This window comes from Arvicanthis niloticus, chromosome 1, assembly GCF_011762505.2.
Source record: "Arvicanthis niloticus isolate mArvNil1 chromosome 1, mArvNil1.pat.X, whole genome shotgun sequence".
Taxonomy (NCBI): domain Eukaryota; kingdom Metazoa; phylum Chordata; class Mammalia; order Rodentia; family Muridae; genus Arvicanthis; species Arvicanthis niloticus.
In genome coordinates, this window is record NC_047658.1 from 51,199,086 (window position 1) to 51,221,531 (window position 22,446).

Below are 22,446 nucleotides of genomic sequence, written 5' to 3' on the forward strand. Positions count from 1 at the left end.
GTCCACGAGTTTACCTGTGCTATCCCCTTGTTCTGCTTCTGGTAACTCCTAGTCTTCCTCCAGAAACCCACCAGGTCACCACCTAGTCACAGACTGCCTCTACAAACAGCACTGTCATAGTTTACCTGGCCATTCCACACCTGAAAATTTAAGGACCTGAAACTTTCCCATTGTACAGCAGGAGTGGGGCTCGGACTGGCAGAGGAAGGGGATGGGTAATGAAAACCAGCTTGGAGGGTAACCCTCCCTCCTTACTCCCAGGCTGCTGGAATGTACTCAGAGCAAGCCAGTACCCGGGTGGCTCTCACCGATGTGGACCCTACAGGAAGAGGGGTGCTTGGGGGAAAGACTGCAGTCTAGGGCTGAGCTCTTGGACTTCCCAGGCTGCATGGACTTTCTTGTAGAGGTAGAGTGGCCCTTTGGACAAGGGTCAGGGCCAGGCAGGAGGCCAGGTCCTCTTGGTCTGTATATACCTCACAGGGGTCGTGCCAGAGCAGCCACTCCTAGTCTACAAAGAACATCAACAGCATTTATTTACTACACAAAATGGAGTGATCTCGGGCCCCTGGGAACACGGGAAGTATATTGTTGGGGAACAGGCAGAGGCTGGAAGAGTCCAAGAAGGGGTGCGGGGGGGGCAAGTCCACCCTCCCACCCCCAGCCTCAGCCTCTCTTCACGCTGCTTTTCACAGGATATGAGCATCATGACCCCAGGCAGGGGCAGACCTTCTGCAGCTGACCCTGGCTTGGAGCTCACGGAGTCTTCTCCATTCTCAGGCAAGCCCCGCCCCCCTGGGATGAAGGGGGTGTGGGAGGTGCTGGAGTCAAGCCAGTGGGCCTTTCCGCTGCCCTGTTCCTGAGCACCCCGCTATGTCAGCCCCAGCTCTTTCCAGAGCTTTGGGACAGTCTGTGGAGCCTGCAGGGAGAGAGGGAGAGCAGCTGGTGTGTCCCCCCCCCCCCCCCACACCAAGGCTGTGCAGCCTCCTGGCACCTTTTCTGGATGAGGCGAACACTGGCATCAACGGCCACAGTCTGGCTTTGGTGTCCCCCCGCCCCCCCCAAACCTTCTCTCCTGCTTTTTACCCTAGACCCAGCTGCTTCCAAGAGTCTGTAAGGGCGTCAAATGCTTATACTATCAATAGCAGTGACCTTGAGGCTCCCTTCCCCTTACTTGTTAGCCATGTGGTTTGAAGATCCTGTCCCTTAATTTCTTCCATCTTTTGAAAAGAGAGAAAGGGGCTAGGCTCAGTTGGTAGACTGCTTGCCTAACATGCACAAAGGCCTGAGTCTGAATTACACGCCTGTAATTCCAGCACTTGGGAGATAAGACAGGATGATCAGAAGTTCAAGGGCATCCTCTGCTACTTAGTGAATTCAAACCCAGCCTGGGATATCTGAGGTCCTCTCTTTAAAAGGGGATGAGGATAGTTGGTTGTGGTGGCACCTATCTGTAATCCCAGTATTTGGATGAGGCAGGGGGATACTTAGTTCCAGGCTAGCCTGGGATATGAACAAGAGGTAAACAACTACCTTGCTTCCTGGAAGTTTCTCAAGGTTTACAGCACCCCATCAATATTTTGTGTGTTACAGAGGGGAAGGAAGAGGGAATGTCTAGCCTGATCTAACCAAGTAAAGCCAGATCATAGATGAGGAGACTGAAGCTTGATCTCTAGGCCAAAGAGACTCTCCAGATCAAGCAGCAGCAGTCACAAAGCCAAGTGTGTCCCTGGGTCTCTCTATATGTTCCTCCAGTCTAGCCTGCCTATTCCACCTCAGCTCACACCTTCATTTCTTCATGCTTGCTGTTTGTTCCCTTCCTATGGCATCTACTTTGAGACCTGGGCCTCTGTTGAGAGAAGCAGATCACCATCCCCCACAGCTAAGGCTTACCTGCTTCTCACCTGCCTCGGGAGTTTAGTGTGCCAAGGATGCTGAATGTACTGGAGTTACTAAGGATACTGGAGGTGTAGGAGGGACTGGAGGAACCATGGATGCTGAAGCTGTTGGAAGTACCAAAGGCATTGCGGGTACCAGAGAAGTAGAATGTTTGTGAGTGAGGTCCTCAGGAATGTAGACAGTGTTCACCTCTTCATGAACCTGTGGAGAGAGAAAGCTACTTCCAGGGTCCAGAATGCCTAGTGGAATACTGGACTACTACTGTTGGGTGAGCCAAAGGCTGCAAATGCTGTGTGGCGAGCGCCACCTTGTGGGCATAGTGAAGACCGCAGGGTATGGATTTTCCTTACAATTTGCCCTTCGCCCTGGGCGATGTCATGATTGGCACTGCCTGGGATGCTGGGGCACAGCAAGAACCAAGCAGGGCCCTTGCCATAAGAACAGCAGCTTGGTAACCACAGAATGACACAAGAGTTCAGATTGCATTCTGGACTCAGATAAGCAGTTCGAAGGCTTGGGGAGGTGGCGCCCATTTTTGAAAGATGGGCAGTACGGTGTGTCAGAACCTCAGCCACATCCTAAAGTAGAACAAGGGAGTGCAAAGACTGGAAATGGATCTGGGAGGTGAAGCATGGTGAGGCAGCTCAGCCCACCTTCTCGCAGCTGTTGAACCCCCCTTTCTCTGGGAAGCCCTCTCACTGCCCAGGTAGACAACCCAGGGATGTGGGGACAGCTTTCACTTCCAGCAATTTAGATATTTCCCCATAACACAGTGCTGCTGAAGTATGTATCTGAAAGAAGATGTGAGCTCGGCATTAATTACAAAGGTCAGAACAAATCAGGATGAACTGGAAGCATGTCTCAATAGTTATGATCGCTTGCTGTATAGTCGTGAGGAATTGGAGTTCAATCTCAGCACCACGTAACAAGCCAGTTATCTGTCACAGGTGAGTGACCCTGGTTCCAAGAGGAGAGGAGACAGGAGGACCACTAGGGCTTGCTGGCTTTCTAGACAGGTTTACCTAATTCCAGAGTTTCTGTAATGAGCTTTCAGCAGTTTTGTAATTTAAAATACGTAAATTAGGGCCAGTGAGATGGCTCAGTGGCCACCAGGCTGGTGACTGGAGTTCCATCCCTAGAACCCATATGATGGAAGGAGCTGCCACAAATCATCCTTTGATTTTCTCTGACTCTGTCTCTGTCTGTCTGTCTCTGTCTCTGTCTCTGTCTCTTTCTCTCTTTATCATAATGAAAGGAGCAGGTAAACACCTACAATAGTGGATTGGAGAGAGAGAGAGAGATCCTGATGCCACAAGAGGCCCAAATCAAGGTGTTTGTTTGTTTGTTTGTTTGCTTGTTTTAAATAAGTTCTGGGCTGACAAAAGGATTGCCCAGTGGGTAAAGTAATTTGCTGTCAAGCCTGATGATCTGAGTTCAATTCCTGGCACCTCCATGGTGGGAGAGAACTGACTCCTACAGACATCTTCTGATTTCCACATATGTGCTTGTGTGTACACATGAGACAGAGAGAGAGAAAAACGTGAATGAGTGAGACACACACACAGAGAGACAGAGACAGACAGACAGACAGACAGGCAGGCAGGCAGGCAGAGATATGGAGAAACAATGAGAGAGAGTTCTGCTGTATTCTGGTATTTTATTTCCTGGAACACCTCTCAGGTTGGGTTTGTACTAATGGGCTAAAAGTGGTGGAATGTGGTGGAATTCCGCTTCTGAGGCAGAATCCCCCTGGGAGCTTGTCCATCTGCAGATTCCCAGACCTTCTGAATGAAGCTCCATTGGCGGGCGTCAAGTGGCAATTTTTAAGGTAATCATTATGGAGTCTGGGCTTGGACACCACACTAATTCTCTCACATAGATGGGTCTCAGAATCACCTGTGAAGCTTTACAAAATATTCTCACATCCAAGCCATGCATCACCAGACCAGTGGAACCCAGGCTGCTGAGCGGAAGCTCTGAGAAGCTCTGCTACAGTGATTCTGAACCTTTCTAATGCTGTGTGACCCTTTAATACCGTTCCACATAATTGTGGTGACCCCCAACCATAAAATTATTTTTTGTTGTACTTTATAAATGTAATTTTGCTACTGTCATGAGTCACTGTAAATATCTGATATATAGGATAGTTGATATGGGACTCCTGTCAAGGGGTCATTCGACTACAAAAGGAGTTGTGGTCCACACCCATAGGTTGAGAACCACTGCTCTAGAGGTTTCCTAGGTGACTCTCAGATGCCAGGAAGGGTAAAGAGCCACCAGCTTAACAGAGAGGTTCTCAGACGGGGCTTCCATCAGCGTCATTCAGAGGTTGTTAGTACTTCTGGGTAGGACAACTTTTTTTTCCGGATAGGGTCACATATATCATACCAAACTCACTGTGTATCTAAGAATGACTTTGAACTTCCGATCCCTTTGCCTCAGCCTTCTCCCTAGGCTAGGATTACAGGGTGACACTGATCACTGATGCTGCTAGGGTTGGGGACAGACTGTGGAAGTTGACTAGAATACACTGACACTCCAGATTCAAGTCCCATGGCAGGCTGCTCCCTTGACTCCACTCCCAGAGCATGTAGAAAGAAAAGTATACAAAGGCCAGTTGGGGTCCAGAGGGGAAAGGAAGGAGGGTAGGGAAAAGAGTCTTCGATTTATGGGTGACACCGTGCTCTACATGGATGTCACAGTTGGTGAAGGCAAGGTGAGAGGGTACAGCTACCTTTGTGCAGAGAGACAGGCTTTGGAGCTTACCTCCCAGTAGATGGAGTCCTCAAAGCAGTTTTCATCAGCAGCTTGTCCCCAGAACGGCAATTTCAAAATGAATCCTAAAGAGAGTGGAGGCCACAGTGGTCAAAAAACACCCTTAGCTTATCTCAACTTTCCTCCTCAGCTGGACCCCTCCTTCTCAGGCCCACCCTTAAGACATGCTCTTGGGTCCCCTGCTTTGTCTCCCACCAAGACCCTGCCTTTTCTGGTCTGTCCGCTCTCACTCACCCACAATGATGCCGCCCACCAGGGCCATGGCCAAGCTGAGCAGGAGGCCAAATATCTGGGACTTGCCCTGCATTCTCTTGGTCCAGTCCGTCTTATAACCCCCGAAGCCAAAGGAATGGACTATCCTGGGGTACAGAGAGGAAGCAAGTGAGGGAAACACGCCCCCCTCCCCGAGAGACTATGATTACTGCAACCCAACAGATGTGCTCTTGAAATCCTAGGCCTTCCTGACAAGATTGTTCTTTCCTTGCCTTCTTGTGGCGGGTCTGAGGGTGGGGAGAGAGGCCCATGAATGGCCTAGAGTGGAAAACGAAGAGGAGGGAGATGCCTCTGGTCCCTCAGGGAGAAGGAATAAAGAAGGAAAGAAGGAAACCCACCCTCACACCTCCTCCTCACTTACCCTGGCTCTCCGTACACATCAGAGGAGTAGGCTGCCGTCACAGCACCCACGATGCCCCCTATGATGCCAGGGATTCCGTGCAGGTTGTGAATGCCACATGTGTCCTGGATGCGAAGGCGGGACTCCAAGATTGGCTAGGGGGAGGAGGGAGCATGGCATTGCTCAGGCAGTGGCTGAGGCAGGGGCATGGGGAGCCGTCAAAAAACACAGGGTTCCCTAAGCCTCACCCCCTCCCTCTGTGTCTCCCTACTATCAGGAACATAGCCCTCCCCCCACACACATACACATAACATGCCCAGCAGCAGCCCAAGGGTCCTCACCGATAGGTATGCAAATCCCAGGGTGGAGAAGATGCCACAGAAGAAACCCACGATGAGGGAGCCGTAAGGTGTGAGCATCATCTCTGCAGCTGTGCCCACACCCACCCCACCTGCGAGTGTGGCATTCTGGATGTGCACCTGGGCAGGGTAAGCAACGTGTGCAAACTCTTAGTTCCATTCGAAGAACATGGCCTGTGCTCACACACTGTGCAAAGTTGGAAGCTGGGAACAACTCAGATTCAACAAGCCAGGAGCAGACAGAGGGGAATTAGCTTTGGTCCCAGCTTTGCAAGCGAGCCACCCACAACTTCCAGCAGGCCTGGATCCGTTCTGTGTCCATGTGTCAGTACGCTGCTGGACATTCCCATGGGTCCTAAAACCTATCTGCATGCTCCCTTTTTCTCCATGTCTACCTGGGGACCAACAGCATATCTGAGTGCACAATATGTCTAATGAAGGTATGTGTGGGCCACATGCATGCCCAGCTGCTACCAATTTTCTTTGTCAGCTGTAGTAGGCGCTGTGCTGCTGGCTCCTCTAAGTGTGTGGGCTGGGGCAGCTTTATAAAGCCCAAGAAGGCCAGTGGTGTCAGGAGGATGAAAACCTGACAGAGGGGACAGCCTCCCAACCCCCCGCCACCCACCAGCAACTCCTTAGGCAGGCCTGATGTGACACTCAGCTGGAACTGGCTAATAGCATTTCAGGCTGTGGGAAGGACAAGAACATTCGGCAGGGATAGCCCACTCTGGGCATCCAGGTTTGGGTGTGCCGATCTAGAAGCTGCCTGGCACAGTGAGGTGTGAGCAGGGCATGACAGTAGGAACTGTACCTCCCCCCAAAGGCCCTTGCTTACCATATCCAGCTTGCCCGTCTTGTGTATGATACTGGACACTGTCACTGTGGTTAGCACACTAGCCACCAAGGAGAGGTAGGTATTGAGGGCTGCGCGGTGTTGGCTGTCCCCATGGAAGGAACTGGCTGAATTGAAGCTGGGCCAGTATATCCACAGAAAGAGGGTGCCTGTGTCGGAGAATATACACAGGCCAGGGGCCAGAAGAGGTGTTAGGCCAGGATCACACACCCCACACAGAGGCACCGCCTTTCAGCTCCAGAGAACTCTATGTGCTCCAGATGTCTTCGTATCCCTCTCACTGGTGCCCCTCCTAGAAGGCCCCCTCCTGGACTAACTCCCTTAGCTTCTGCTTGGTCTCCCTTAGCACTGCTCCCTCTGTCTCCCTGACCACCAGAACTGGTTATATGCTCCCTACTCTCAGCATCATGGGGGAGAGACTTTCCATCCCCCGCCCACCATAGACAGATTAGCTGGTGGCACTACCATCTATCAGTCTACAGGGTGATGGAAGGAAGGGCTGGGTCTGAACGTCTTTCTATGTTCTCTGAACTGAAGAGACATGAGGGGTTGGAATGCACATCTTGCCCCAGCACAGGGACCAAGTGGGCCAGTTCATGGCTTCCATTCTGTCTGCCTTGGGGCAGTCTAGGGAACATATAGGATATGTGACCAACTTAAAATTCCATGAGGGAGAGCATCGGACACCTAGGACTTTAGAAGTATCTACAGGCTCCTTCACTCTCCCCTTATTCCCCAAGAACTAGCAGTCACCCACTGATTCTGTGGAGCTCAGGGGTGATCGTGACAATCCTCACCCATCATGGCAGACCTTCAAACGTTCATGATTGACCTCATCCTCACCCATCGTGGTGGTTCTAACTCATAATGGCTGTTCCTCTCTCACTCATGATGGCAATCTTTCAGCTATTCATAGTTGTCCTTATTCATAGCAGCTCCCATCTACGGGTGACAGCCCTCACCAATATGGCAACCTTCTATGGTGGCCCTCACCAGCATGGAACATCCCACCCATCATGGCTGCCCTCACCAACGTGGCAGCTGTTAGTTCTCACCAATCATGGCGAAAAGGTCCGAATGGTACACTGAACTCTGTCTCTTCTTGCTCTGCTCCAGGTTTTTTCGGTAGAGGATCCAGGTCACTGTGAGCCCAAAGTAGGCGCCAAATGTGTGGATGGTCATAGAGCCCCCTGCATCCTTTGCCTGGAGTGCAAGGGGCCCTGTCAGGATCAGGCACCCTTTCTCCCTCATTCCTCATAGCACTGCCCACCCCCACACATGTGCACACTCGCTTAGCTCTCTCTGATTCTTCAGACCAGACCTAGTTTCCTGACCTATTATCTCCTACCCCATTTCTCTCTCTCTCTCTCCCTCTCCCCCCCCCGTGTGTGTGTGTGTGTGTGTGTGTGTGTATGTGTGTGTGTGTGTGTGTGTGTGTGTGTGTGTGTGTGTGTTTTGTCAATTTGGCATAAGCTAGAGTCATCTGGAAAGAGGGACCTCCAACTGAGAAAATACCTCCATCTAATTGATCGGTAGGCAACTTTGTAGGGCGTTTTCTTGATGTGGGAGGGCCAAGCTCACTGGGGGGGAGGTGCCAATCTTGGGTAGGTGGTTTTGAGTTGTACAAGAAGCAAGCCATGAGGAGCACGCAGGTGAGCAGCACCCCTCCATGGCCTCTGCTTCAGTTCCTGCCTCCAGGCCCAGGCCCCTGCCAGGACTTCCTTAGATAATGGATTGTCAGGTGGAAGTGTAAGCAAAACAAACCTTTTCTTCTCCCTATGTTGATTTTCGCCATGGTGTTCCATCCCAGCGACAGAAACCCTAACTAAGCAATTATAGGCTGGGGCCAGAATCTGCAGAGCCTTCAGCCAAGTGAGATTTTACTCTAAGTGAAATGAAAACTACTGGTAGTGTTTAATCAAGGCTGTGATCTTCTCTGCCTGGTGAAAAGCCCGGACTGGCATCTGGTGGAGACTGGCCTGACTCAGAGGAGAACAGAGTCAAGCATGGAGACTTGGAGAGTCCGCTCTGCCCAGATGCTGGGCACATATGTTGGGTAGAGAATGATTTCCCTCGGGAGGCATCCTGATTCCTAAGTTGTACATGAAGACGCCATGGTGCAGGAAGTTTAATGACTTGTTTGGTTGTACATCACCACAGACCTCTCGTCCTTTATCCCTCTTTGTCTCCTCCCTCCTTCTGAGCTCTGCTCACCTCTATCAGGTTCAGGATGATGAATTCATTCACCGCGAAGAGAGTCACTTGCAAGAAGGTCATAATGAGCAGTTGTATTGGGCTGACCTTGCCTAGAACTGCCCCAAAGGCCACACAGGTCGATGCCACACAGAAGTCAGCTTGGATGATGCTGTAGATAGACCAGGGAAGAGCTGCAGCTATAACCAGGAATGACACACCAAGCCTTTGGTCCTCTGTGGACTGTGGCTGATGGCTTGACCTTTCTGAGCCTCAGTTTCACTGTCTGTGATAATGAGCTCATCATAGTTAGAGCCATGCACACATAGAACCCAGCACAGCGGCAGTGGGACCCATGCCTTCCCTTGACAGTCCTGTGCCTGGTGGACAGATTATGCCTAGGAAACCAAGTGGTCTAAGCCAGCGTTGTTAGACAAGCCCTGTATTCAGAGTACAGCCCTCCCCTCTGTCTTCTGCTTGCCCTTTCCCAGAGTTGTCTCTGCTTGCCAAAAGCCTTTCCCCGTCCCTCCAATGTGGCTTCTGCTCCGGACCCTGAGTGTTTATTCCAGACGCACCTGTCCCTACTACCATGCATGGCTTTCTGGGGTTTGGCTACTGAGTCCTTCCTGTCACTTTTACCCACAAGGAAGGGTCAGTGTCCACAGAAGAGACAGAGGGACCTTCTCACTGGAAGTAAAAATCTGTATCAGTACTGGGCATAAGGAAGGCCCACAGAAAGGCCAAGAGAACCGGAGGCACGCAGGCTCCCCTTCATTCTGATCAGAACAGGTCCAGCCACCTCAGCAGAGGGATCACGGAGAGGTGGACATCTGCTGCAGCCACACAGCACTTCCACCTGCAGGACACCCTGCTCTGTCCGCCTCCTGCTTTGCCTGGGTTATTGTTCCCCTCCCCCCGCCCCCAGCAGCAAAGCTAGCTAGCCTGCATTCTCTAGCAGACTTCCAGTGTGGGGCCTCAGATGGGAGCTGTCTGTAGGGTGTGTGTAAGGAAAGAAGGGCCTCAAAGCTGTCAAGCATAGAGGGATCCTTCTCATGTTCGGGGGTATGTGTAGAACAGAATGGCAGTGGAACAATTTAACTGAGAGCCAGTTTGTAGAATGGGGGCAGAACATCTCCGGGGGATAATCACAGAATGTCCCTCCGCTGTTAGCCTTGTTCACCTCTGTGTCCACAGGGTCTGGCTGGACGGGTGATGGGCTACTGAGTGCTAGTCACATGTCCTCTTGTGCCATCCCCTCAAGTACACAACGGGAGTGCACCCATCATTTTACATCTATGATAGGAAGGCTCAGAGAGGACCAGAGACTTGCCCAGCTCTGTCCCAAAGAGCCATCTGATGGCGGTGCCCGTTAAGAGAGAGAAAAGATGAGAACAGAAAAGCCTGGGCTTCTTCCATTAGTAACTGGGAGGTGGACCTGGGAGCCCCATCTTAGGGGTCTCAGCAAGGCCTGAGAGCCCACAGAGGAAAAGTGCTCCAGAGCAGCAGATGAGCAGAGCCTGGGCAGATGTCAGACATAGATACACACCTCTGGACCTACAAGGTTTGGTCTGGGGACATGTTCACCCCAGCCTTGGACTCCAGACATCTGCTCCAGGCCAGTAGCTGGAATCTAATTCCATGAAGCCAATTTGCCCAAACTCTATTTATCAAGTGACCAGCTTGCTGAATAAGTAGTTCACCTCAAACTTGCTAGCTCAGAGTCTCTAACAACTCTTTTGGGAAAAAGAAAAATGGTATACTTTTCCCTGTGCCATAGCCATTCCACCCCAGAGGCTAGTTAGGTATATAACGGGTGTGTTTTTACTTTGGTCCTATGGTATTAAGGATATCTGTGCACTTTGAACTTCAGGGGGATATGCATGTCACGGTTGTATTTGATTGTCTGGCCTGTTTCTTTTGTGTATCATTAACTGGTTTGAGTGGCTGATCTTTTACATGTTTTAACTTTCAAACATCTGGCTGATAACACTTGGCTGCAGCTCTGCTTGTGACAGCAAATGTGGTGGGTTGAGTGAGAAATGCCCCCCCCCAACACACACACACTCATTCGTTCAAACACCTGGCTCTCAGTCAGTGATGGTGTTTGGGAAAGTTAGGAGGTGTGGCCTAACGGAGAAGCTACATCACTGATGGAGGAAGATGGGGGCGGGCTTTCAGTGTATTTAGTCTTCACCCTACTTCTATGCTTGCAGCTGATGCTGTGGACTCGGTCTCCGGATCCTGCTACCAAGTCCGTCTGCTGCTATGCCTCTCTGTCATGATGGGTTCCTGGAAACAAATCCCAAATACACGCTTCCTCCTACAGATTGCTTTAGGTCATAGTGTTTTGTCACAGCAGCAGTCGCTAATACGGCAGAGCTTTGCCCTTTGCAAGTCCTTTTGTATCGATGTGCTCCCACCTCTGTGGACTTGATGAGCAGACTGAGGAACTTTCAGGGCCACTGACAGCTTCCTCAAACTAGGAGCTTCCCCCACCTTTAACCAAACTTCGCTTATGTATGCATGAGTGGAAGACCATCTGAACTCACACAGGGAAGAGTCTGCCTTAGGCTAAAACTTGGCCCCAACCGGGAGAAAACCTCCACTCTTCGGTGCCATGCAGCACCAACAGCTGGGGTTCCAGGGGCCATAGTGTCATAGTACAGCTCTGCCTGTTGTTTTTTGACAAGCTGGTTTGGGGAGATTTATTTCCCAACCTGTTATTGGTGCTGTGGTGGGTTGGGAAGGCTCAGAGGAGGCAGCTCCACGAAAGAGGAAAGTGAGGGACCTAGTGGGAAAGGGTCGGTGACAGTCATCAAACTGAGAAGTTATCACAGATATTATTTAGAAGGCTGGAAGTGGGAGAAGAGGTTGGTGCCTCATCCTGGCACCTGAGGCCAGTCCAGAAGGCTTCAACTGGGAGCCTTCCAGTTCTTTTCAGTGCTCATTTTGCCCCAAAGAGGTGGAATGCAAGGAGACGATGTCTCCTGAGTTCCCCATTTCTGTGTCCTCCCAGCAAGGAGCCCTGCCTCTTGAGTTCCTGGGGTTGTATTGTCTCAGAGCTGTGAAGAAGAGCTTGGCCCCTGCCTTCCTCTTCTGTAGAAAAGATTACCCTCCATCATGGGGAGAGAGACTGACTCTCCCACAGTACCTCAATAACACAACCTCCATCCTGGAGAGTTGTTGATGAGAAAAACAGCAGGTGTCCATCACTGGACCAAAGTGTCCTGAAGGACAAGCCACCTTGTTCCAAACCCTCCTAGCCCACCCTTGTCTCCATCACGCCCCCTCTCCCCACCCACTTCCTTTTCTCCCCCTCCCATTCCTCTTCCTCCCCGCTACCATGCTGCTATGCCCCGCCTTCTGAGCCTTGTCCAGTTTTTCTTGCCCATCCAACCATAGCCCCGTCTCCATACCACAGGCCCCGCCCCCGTCCAGACCCCGCCCCCGATCGAGCCACGCCCACCCCTCCAGGGCTCACCGCCAAGTTGGCCCCGCCCCCAGCCAAACTCCAGCTCCTGAGCCTCGCCCAGTCCTCCTGCGCTGCCTCCTCCAGAACCCGGCCCTCACCGCCAGATCCCGCCCTGAGCTGAGCCCCGCCCAGCCCACCCCGCCCTTGACTGCTCTCGGGGACTCACTTCTCAACGCTCAGGAAAATTTTGCCATCTTCAAAGAAATGGAACCATCCCTGCATGAGCAGCGCCCACTGGATGCCAAAAGCTGCCAGCAGGAAGTTGAAGCCTACCGCGCTGAACCCGTAGCGCTGCAGGAAGGTCATGAGGAAGCCGAAGCCCACGAAGACCATGGCGTGTACATCCTGGAAGCCTGCCGGGAGAGTGCAGTTGAAGATCTGTCTCTGCTGCAGAGAAGGTCGGCTTTAAGTCTGACAGGCCAGCGCAGCCTAAGGCGGCTCCTATATTCCCAGCCACTGTGACAGAACCTGGAGTCCTGACTCCCAGCTCCCCTCTTTCCTACAACCAGGCTACAGCTGGGTAGCAGTAACAAAAGACCTCTTCATTGGCAAAACAGCCACTACGGTCCACCTTAAGGTTCTGTGTAGGGGGGCCTTGAGATGGGTCTCCAGGTTAGACTACTGGGTTGTAGGGATAAGATGCCTGAGAGTACCCTTGGGAGATGACAGTTTTCTTGTTCCACCCTTCGTCCAGACAGTACTGCTGCTCCACATGGAGGGGCAATGTAGTCTTGCCCTCTCCACAGTAACCTGTTCCTCAAGAAGAATCAGTGCTTACCTGAATAAGCAGGACCTTGACAAGCCAAGCATAGTGGTACACCTAGCTCCTCATGGCCACGCCCCCAACCTCTACCAAATCCTCTTCTTCCAGGTATGCAGTGGGAAAAACTGGAACATCAGTGTTTTGTCTTCTGGACAGATGGCTGTTACCAAACAGACTTGGGGCTCAACGCCTTGTCTAACGCCACCTCACAGATGTTACAGAGGTTAAATACAGATGTATGTGTGCCCACGACAGGCGATCCTATTGGGAAGCTGCCTTTATTCAGTATTATTGAAGCAGTAGAGATTCTATTTCCAGGTCTGAGCAGACTTCTCACTCACAATGACCCTGGCAAGTCACCTCCCACTGTGAGCCTGGGCCGGGGTGGGGTTCTAATAAAATTAAAGGGCGGGGGTAGAAGACTTGAGATGGTGAGGAGGGGCTAAACTGCTCCGCCAGCACTGACATTGCTTGCTCTTAGAGCCCAAGAAAAACAAGAGAGTGTCCTGGCACACACCTTTAATCCCATCACTCAGGAGGCAGAGGCAGGTGGATCTCTGTAGGTTCAAGGCCAGCCTGGTCTACAGTGTGAATTCCAGGACAGCCGGGGCTACACAGTGAGGTCCTGTATATATATATGACTGGAGAGATGGCTCAGAGGTTAAGAGCACACACTGCTCTTCCAGAGGTCCTGAGTTCAATTCCCAGCAACCACAAAATGGCTCATAACCATCTGTAATGGGATCTGATGCCCTCTTCTGGTGTGTCTGAAGACAGCTACAGTGTACTCATCCATAAAAGAAATTAAAAGAAATAAAATAAATCTTAAAAAAAAAAAAAAACCAAATGAACAAAAACAAAACAAAAAACAAAACTCAGACAAGTGAAAACCTAATAGAAACATAAGACACAAAGGAGCTGTGGACGGCATGGGACACAAAGAGCCAGACAGCAGGGCTCCCATTGGCCTCATCTGGGCAATTTAAGCACCAAAATAATGGTTTCTCATAATAAGTTACAATCATTTAGATACAGGAATTCATGGGTCCACATTGGCAATAAATATGTAAAAATGGACAGGGAGCAGAGGGGACTCTTGCCTGCAGTAGCGTGCTGTGCTTGACCACAGCGTGCTGTGGGTCCTGCTTATGATCTGTTAGGATCAGAAAAGTCATGGCTCTCACAGCACTGGCTCAATGAGCGACGCTAAGTGTGGAGGGAAATTCCGACAAGAGCAGGCTTTTTGCACTGTCTTAAAGATCCTGCCAATAAATGACTCATTGGTCTCAAGGGAGGAACAAACAATTGTAATTGCACAGAGGAAAAATTAGGTTACATATTGACTGGGGGAATAAAAATTAACATGTCCGACCTAGCAGAAGGGCAGTGTGTGCTTCCAGATGGGACAGCCTATAAAGGACGTGTCACCTAATATCCCCCAAAGGGTGCTCTCCCTGAGACTGCAGGGCCAAATTTAATAAGGAAAGAACAATTGGACACAAAACGAGGAGCCTGTTGTTAAAGGGGCTGAGGCTGAAGCAGGGCACAATAGCACTTGCCTGTTAGCACAGCACTTGAGAGACTGGAGCAGGGGGATTGCAGATCTGAGGCCAGCTTGTGCTGCCTAGTAAGACCTTGTCTCAAAAGCAAAACAGAACAAGAGTGGTTAAGCTGTACTCTAGAAAATTGTTCAAGAAAAGCTTTGTTTTTGTTTTTGTTTTTTAATGTTCCAGATCAAAAGATATGCCAATTACATAAACCTGTGTCTGCACTGGATTTGGAAGAGAGAGTATGGAGAAGAGCTGAAAGGGTTATTGGGTCAGCTGAGAGAACTGGGTGGATTAAGGTACCTTGCCCATATGGATGTATGAAATGAATACTGCTGTTATGGAAGTAAGTCCTCCCCTTCTTAGGAAATATGCTGGAGCGTTCAAGGAAGGCAGGCGATGAGGGATGTAACTGACCCTCCGAGTGACTCATGGGGTAAAGTGTGCGTGTGCGTGTGCGTGTGCGTGTGGTGTGGTGTGTGTGTGTGTGTGTGTGTGTGTGGTGTGTGTAGCTGGAGACAGAAAGAACAATGCCTGCACCCGAGTTAAAGTATACACAGCCTACCGTGTCTCACTGTGTTCTCTCTATTTTTAGCAGCTTTTGTAAATTTGAAATTATTACCAAAGAAAAGGTTGAAAAAGAGAAAGAGCAGGCAGCTCTGGGGCCGCAAGGCCACCTGACTTCTTTACACTGTGTCTGTTTCCACCCTCCTTCTGGGTGCCCGCTGCACTCACCTTCCCCCCCTTTCATTCTCAGTCCCCCTGTGGGGGCATTGCTATGGTGGTGCTCCCTCTATCGAAAGGCCATTGCAGAGCACCCAACGCCCCCCTCGAGGAGAAGCCTGCTGACCGCCTACTTTTTTTTTTTTTTTTTTTTTTTTTTTTTTTTTTTTTTTTTGACAAGGTCTCAGTGTACAGCTCTGACTGTCATGGAACCATCACAGAGATCCACCTGCTTCTGCCTCCCGGGTGCTGGGCTTAAAGGTTTTCACCAGTAGACCCAGCTGTGACTACACACCTACTTTAAGGTAGGGTGTCTCCTTGTGGTCTCCTCATGTCCTTCCCAGTTCATTACAACTCCAAGTTGTATGTCTACTTGCTTGTCTAACCTACTAGACTATACAGCTCTACAAACATGGACCTGTGTTGGCCACCAGGGTATTCTTAGCATCTAGGAGAGTGCCAAGGTGGGCCCTCTGTGATATTTGCAAAAGTACAGCATAGCAGTACTGTGGTGGCACATGCAATCCCAGCATGCGCATGAAGCAGAGGCAGGCGGATCTCTAAGTTTGAGGTTAGCCTGGTCTACAGAGTGAGTTTCAGGACAGCCAGGGCTGCACAGAGAAACCCTATCCTGAAGTTCCCCTCCCCATTTCCTCCCCCATCAAAGAAATCTTTAGGGGGCAGTGGTGGCACATGCCTTTAATCCCAGCACTTGGGAGGCAGAGGCAGGCAGATCTCTTGAGATTGGGGCTAGCCTGGTCTTCAGAGTTCCAGAATAGAGAAACTCTCCCTTCCCCATCCCCAAAAGAGTATATTGGCTGCTCCACTCCCCACACATGCAAATTACATTGGGTGCGGGTTTTTTTTGTTTTGTTTTTTTTTAGAAAAAAAACAAAGTATAGCCTCACTACTTTTGTTTTGCAGTTAGTTGGGCACAGTCAAGGAGCATCAGGGTGATTTTTACAGTGCAGCAGGCCTGAGGCCCCTCTCTTTCTAACACCCACACATAGGACTGAAAGGCCCTGGAGCCCTTGTGGTCTGGCAAGGGAATGGCGAACAACATTTTTTTTCTGCATCAACCTTTACCTTGACCTCTCCTACCTGTCCTAATCTCTCCCCAGCCCACCCTGCCCCAGGCTTCCCTGAGGCCCAAGCCATGGCCACAGGCGTCTGGGCCAGCAGGAGCTGAACAGAAGTCACGGGCCTCCCAGCTCATCAAAGGGCAAGAACACAAATGGATATAGGAAAGCTGACATTTTCCACCCCGTGTACCTCAGGATGGTGGTTTGCAGAGCAAACGCATCCTGGCTGGGTTTCTAAACGTGTGGCTATTCCATATATTACCATGTGCCATGCCTAATCAAGTTGCCAGCTGTCGTGGAGAAAACGGAGCGAATGTATGTGAAGTGCAAGAGATCAGATGAGTGACAGACTAGAAGAGTTCTGTGAAGGAGAAGCAGCATGTTCAGATGACAGACAGTCTCCCAAGCAGGGCAGAGAACTCAGTGGCATGAGGACAGGGCCAGTGACGAACCTGGAGCAGAGGAACTGAAGAGGCAAGCTGTGGACAATAACATGCTGGGTGCCAGCTCTGGCTGTGGTGAGCCTAAGACAACCGCGGAGGAGGCAGGGCCTGAAGCCTGACAGGACTTCTGCCAACTGCCCTGCAGCACACAGGCCAGAGTGTGGGAATGAAGAGAGATCAAGTACAAGTGTGCCTTCGAGCGAAGCAAAGAAAGGGAACACTGGGGAAGGCCCCCAGGGGAAAATGTCCTGTCAGGACCGGAGCCTTTCAAGAAGGGGGTCCAGATCTGAATGCCACAGAGGAGCCATGCAGACAAGGAGGAGAAAGGCACCAGGACACACTACACACACTGAAGCTGCCTTTGGTCTTCCTGTGTCCCAGGCATGAGAAATCCTGGCTTTTCCTGTCCTTCTGCCCCATCTGTCCCCTCTCACCCTACTCCCTTGGGTGACCTGACCTTCTCTGTTCCTCTGTAGAGATGTAGCTTCCTCTCCCTGGGCACATGCCCTTCCTCCTCCTCTTCCAAATTGGTCCTGAGTTAGCATTGAAACCATCCATCCGTCAAATCCTGTTTCCTAAAGTTCAGTGCCAACTGAAGAGGCTCAGGCAGTAATTATGTGGAAATTGAGTCTGTATGACTTCACCAAAGGCATCTCCTCTCTGCTCTACGGGCAGCTAGCCCAGGAGGTTCTGTGGGGCGCTTTTAATGAGGGAACCCATCAAAGACTTGGCACAGGATGTTGCTCATAAATGAGCAGGTGTTTCTCTTTTTCTCTGTCAAGAGTGACCAGGAGCAGGTGACTCGCTACAGGTTAGTGTTAGCTGGCCCTCTGCCTTTCTTCCCAGCTTGGGGTAACTTTCCCAAGGTCTAATGAGGCAAATCTGCACATTAGCGGCCAATCATGTTAACTTCCACCAGAGGGCGCCACTACATAGCTGTTCCCATTCTCCCACTCCCAGTCACTTCTGCTCCTCTGTAACTCCTCAGATGAGAACCCCAGTACCACCCACCCCCTATCCGACCGTTCTTTCTGTGTGGTGGCCCCTCCCCAGCCACAAGATGTTCAGCCAAAGTTCATAGTAAAGTTTCCCACTCAGGTGATTCGATGAAGCTCCTATCCCCACCTCTACTGTATCATCTCACTAAGGGTGGTGTCCTGTAGGGACTGGACCTCTCCTTCCGTTTCCTAGAGGTCAGCCAAGCCTCTGTTGTTTTGTGGGATGATGACGACAACAACGACAATAACAATAATGGTGATGATTGTAAGTGCCGGGGTCAGATGACAACATTTGGAAGTTGGCTTTCTCCTTCCGTCATGGGTCACAGGGATCAAACTCAAGTTCTTGGCCCTGTGCCCCAACGGAACCATTCCACCTACCCCTTGCTTGCTTTCTAACATCTGTTGGCAGCTGCCTACTTCTCCCCAGACCAGCACTGCACAGTGTCCGGATGGGGGCAGCAATGCCCACAGTCCACTCCAGAAAGCAGGCAGGCTGTGCAGTAGAAGGGTTTGGCGTCATCCCTGCCACCTGTGCTAGGGGCAATGACCTGTGCCACAGCACTGAGCTACCCGATCCACATTTTCTTCCACTGTAAAATGAAGAGAATACATTTCCTGCCTGACAGCAGGAAGGCAGCACACAGCGGCTAAGAGCACGAAGGAGTGTAAAGCCTATGATAGTTCGAACCAGTCCCAGGGACATGCTTCTCAGCCACATGGCTAGCCTCATGCTGGACCTCCATTTAAACACCAATGTGTTGACTCCCTTCTGGAGCTCCTTGACAGTATTTACTAGGAAGCCTCACCCTAAAAACCTTAAATCCTCTTAGACACTCTATACAGCATAGTCCCACTCTACAGAGGGGCAGACTGAGACTATGGGTTAGGGCATCGAGGGATAGATCCGACACAGATATTCATTGTAAGGCTCACTACCAGGCTATACTAGCCACTTGTTCTGGTTAAACCTGTCCTGATGGGACGGAATTGAGTCTGAGGTACAAGCCCCTAGAGGACCAGGCGACCCTGCAGGTTCTGGCCTCAGGAAACAGACCCTTAGTTGTTTGAAATCTGAGCATTCTTTGACCCAGGCCCTCTCCTAAAACACGTCTGTACCCTCTCTCAGTGTTCCCAGGTAGCTTCTAGGTTGAGGACCTGGTGGCCCTCCTTGGGCCAGCATCTGCAGCAACACTTTCTGCCCATGGTCATTGAGACTGCTACTCCAGCTGGAAGGAGGCTTTGCATCCAGCAGCTGACCTGGCAACCGCAGTTCTCCAAGGTCATCAGGGTACGTTCTGAGCCAGCTCTGTGTCTGTTGTCTATGAGGGGCTCTGGCCAGAAATGCTGATTTCAGGCCCTCTGGAGTCCTTGTGCTGGCCTGCTCTGGAAACCAGAGATGCCCGGCAGGCTCCACGAATCCCTTGGGTAGGAATGAGACCCCACAGCTCACCCTGCATATAGGTGCTGATGGCTGCAAGCCAAGAACTAGAAGTACCACAGAGGCCTGTCCTGTCCCACACCTTTGGGAATTACCCGATCATGTGGAAATCAGGGCCTGGAGACCCACATAGCTAGGAGATGCTTCATGCTCCTTACTTAGCTCCTAACTACAGTCACCATGATCAAGGGAGCTCAAAGAGTGGTGCTGGGGAGAGGTGAAGGATGGAATGTGGGGTGAGGGAGTCACCCAGGAGGATGGGCTCAGACCTCAGGATGGCTCCCGGTTTCTTATTGGGTGACCTGTGTGAGACATGTCTGTTACATGGGTTTAGTTTTCTCATCTGTGAAATGGGCATGGGGAGTAATAATGTCTCCCCTTAGGGATGGTAGTGATGATCAAGGAGTGATCCCATACTTGGTTGGAGGCATTTTGGCACCACAGTACTTTCTGTCCTTGCCAAGGTTACCTCTCCCTTCCTGCGTCCATGCAAGTGTTCCCCCATATCTCTTGAAGTTAGTGACAAGGGCACCTGGGGGGCATCCTTGGTGGTTAGGGCTCTCTTTTCCAGCAGCATGCTCCTCCTTCTCTCTTAGAACCCTTCTCTTAGGCCATTCTGAGCCTCTTACCCACTCCCCAGGCCTCGTCGTTCCGTGGCTGCCCTGCTCCCTCCACAGCAGCCAGTACTTCCTGTTGTCGGAGACTGACCACCTGCTCAGAGCACCAGCATCAGCACCACTGGCCTTGGGTGGTATGAGATGCAGATCTCTGTTCCCAATAAACCTAGGAGTCCTTGAGGACCAGAGACCCAGGGTGTACAACTTGTTAGTGATCAGAAACCCTAATCCACTGGGACAGTCGGGTTTATATCTTGGTCCTGACCCATTGCTGCCAGCATCCCTTGGTTACGTCGATAAATGCTAATGGGTCGACAGAAAAGAAGACAGGTGGCTGAGGGTGGAGGAACAGGTTAGGAGTTGGGGGAGACTGAAGACTACATCCCTTCTTAAGGGGCACAAGGTTTTATAGCTTTCCATTGCAGGTTCTTGACTACCTACCAGGACTAGATAAAAGAGCTACAAACACCCACAGAAGCCTTGCCCTTTCCTGCGGGGCTGGCTCTGGTACCCAGATGTGAGCAAAACAGCTGGAGATGTCGAGGATGACGCCTAAGCTTGCCTGCTCCCTCATCTGTTTGCCAATCCCTCACCCGGAAAAGGAAGGTTTAGCAGCACGAAGAGTGGATTTGCACTGTGGATTCTGAAGCTACAGGCGTCGAGACCTCTTCTGAAACACACAGCCCTGAATTGGGTCCCCTTTATTTCTAGACATAGAGAACAACCTGCTGCTGAGCCACGGAGAGAACAAAGGTCGATATAGGGAGCTGTCGGAGAGAAAACCGTCAGGGTTCCCTCAAAACCCAATAGCCCGTGACCACACGAGCACCAACTGTTAGAGGAACTGTCACTGGCTGCTGGTGTACAGAGTGGAAACTCAGAAAGCACAAGGGCATCGGCTGAGTCCTGGGCTGGGAGTCCAAGGTTAGGCTGCCTGGGGTGACCTTGGGCTACTCTTAAGCTCTCAGAGATGCCTAGAGTCCTAAGGTGCCTGTGTTTGGTGCTTTCGTGAGTGATTGCTTTGTTATGAAGTGAGGATTACTCCCAGTACTGTATTCCATACCCCTTTTGTAGGGCGAGTCCTGCCATAACCCTGTAGAGAAGGAAGTTAGAGTTCGTTTTGGTTGACATCAGCCTGAGACCACCCACCCCGAAGCAGCAGAGCCACGACAGAGAAGAGGTTTGTCATTTCAGGGCCATATTCTTCTTCGTCATCTTCTTTTTTTAAAAACGTGTTTGACTGTTTTGTCTGAATGCATGACAGTGCACCACATGTGTGCCTGGTGCCCAGGGAGGGCAGAAGAGGTCACCAGATTCCCTGGAACTGGAGTTATAGATGGTTGTGAGCAACCACGTCAGTGCTAGGAATCAAACCCTGGTCTTCTGCAAAAGTAGCCAGTGCTCTTAACTGTTGAGCCATCTCTCCAGCTCCTACAGGCATATTCTTAGTCATAACATCATGGATGCAGAAAATCCCAGGAAAAGGGACTGTGTCCACTGGCTTTTTTTCTCCAAACCCTGGGACCTCGGTGTCCCAGTACCACCTCTGGTCCCACACACCAGTCTCAGTATCAGAAGTGGAGGGCTATCATGCCATCCTTGTGATCCCTAACATCTATCTATATTTGAGGTGTGTGGGAGCCAGATCACCTGCTACTTGGGTGGTGAAGGTGAGATTCTGGCTTTTGAGGACACCAAGTAGGCCAGGGACACAGGAGGCATCTGATGGTTGAGAGAGATGAAGGTTAAATAAAAAGAAAAAACTACTCAAACTAACCAAATAACAATAACAAAGACAACCCACTTGTTTCAGGTGAGCGCCTCTACCAGACTTTCAAAGTGTGAATACATCTGACCATTTCTCCAGTCACTGGCTAAGGCAGGTGAGTGCCCTGGTGCAGACTCTACCCTGGGACCACCTGAGAACTGTGGGCATCATCGCCCCACTTCCATCTCCAGCATGTCAGAGCCAGAGGCGGACCTAATGCTGAGCCCAGTCAGGCGGCCGCCCAACTAGCTAGGGACCATCCAGAGACTCTTCAGGCGAGCCTGCAAGCCATAGGACTTACTCGGGTAGCGATAGTAAAACTCATTCTCCACATCGCTGGAGATGTTCTTGCGCTTCTTCTCCAACCACCAGTGAGCATCGGCTTGGATGTCGTAGCGCACGAACACGCCGAAGAGAACCACCATGATCACCTGCAGGATCAGGCAGGTGATGGGCAGCCGCCACCGGAGATTTGTGTTCCAGGCCATGCTCTGCACTGCCGGCCGCTCTGTACCCTGGGCTCGGTGGCCAGGGCGACGCTTATAGGACCGGGACACTGGGCGGGGCGGACGCGGAACAGCTGACCCTGGTGCCGCCCACGCGCCCAGGGCGCTACCCAACCGGCAAGAGTCCCGCGGGGCCGCCCCGAGCCCAGCGCCCCTGAAAGGGTGATGAGAGCAGGGCAGAAGGAAGTGAGTAGAACGCTCAACTTCTGTGCGTCCCGTCGATACCTGGCCTTTTCCACCCTGTTGAGGGAGAGGATGCTCATTGCTCATCCAGATTAGAACAAAGAATTCCCAGTCTGGAATCACTACCCACAGCGCCACCACTCCCATCCTTCTTAAGACACTCGCCCTCTGTAATCTGGGCTGGTTTCGAACACTTGGCAATCCTCCCGCCTCA

The 22,446-nt window shown here is 51.2% G+C and overlaps 1 protein-coding gene across 3 annotated transcripts; it reads right to left on the minus strand.

Annotated features, from left to right (window-relative positions):
• Positions 1 to 510: 510 nt before the first annotated feature.
• Rhcg (Rh family C glycoprotein) lies at positions 511 to 22,148 on the minus strand. 3 transcript variants are annotated; one of them, XM_034512557.2, is made up of 11 exons: positions 21,845 to 22,148; positions 12,328 to 12,514; positions 8,711 to 8,861; positions 7,552 to 7,699; positions 6,479 to 6,645; positions 5,626 to 5,763; positions 5,306 to 5,439; positions 4,906 to 5,030; positions 4,663 to 4,736; positions 1,891 to 2,097; positions 511 to 916 (listed from the first exon to the last, which is right to left on the minus strand). In XM_034512557.2, exons 1-10 carry the CDS (start codon positions 22,029 to 22,031, stop codon positions 1,915 to 1,917), a joined length of 1,494 nt encoding a protein of 497 aa, XP_034368448.1. In that variant the 5' UTR covers positions 22,032 to 22,148; the 3' UTR covers positions 511 to 916; positions 1,891 to 1,914. The 3 variants fall into 3 exon arrangements, with proteins under 3 accessions (XP_034368448.1, XP_034368456.1, XP_076792400.1); XM_034512565.2 differs by having other exon boundaries at positions 1,902 to 2,097; positions 21,845 to 22,143; XM_076936285.1 differs by lacking the exon at positions 21,845 to 22,148 and having other exon boundaries at positions 776 to 916; positions 12,328 to 12,633.
• Positions 22,149 to 22,446: the final 298 nt, after the last annotated feature.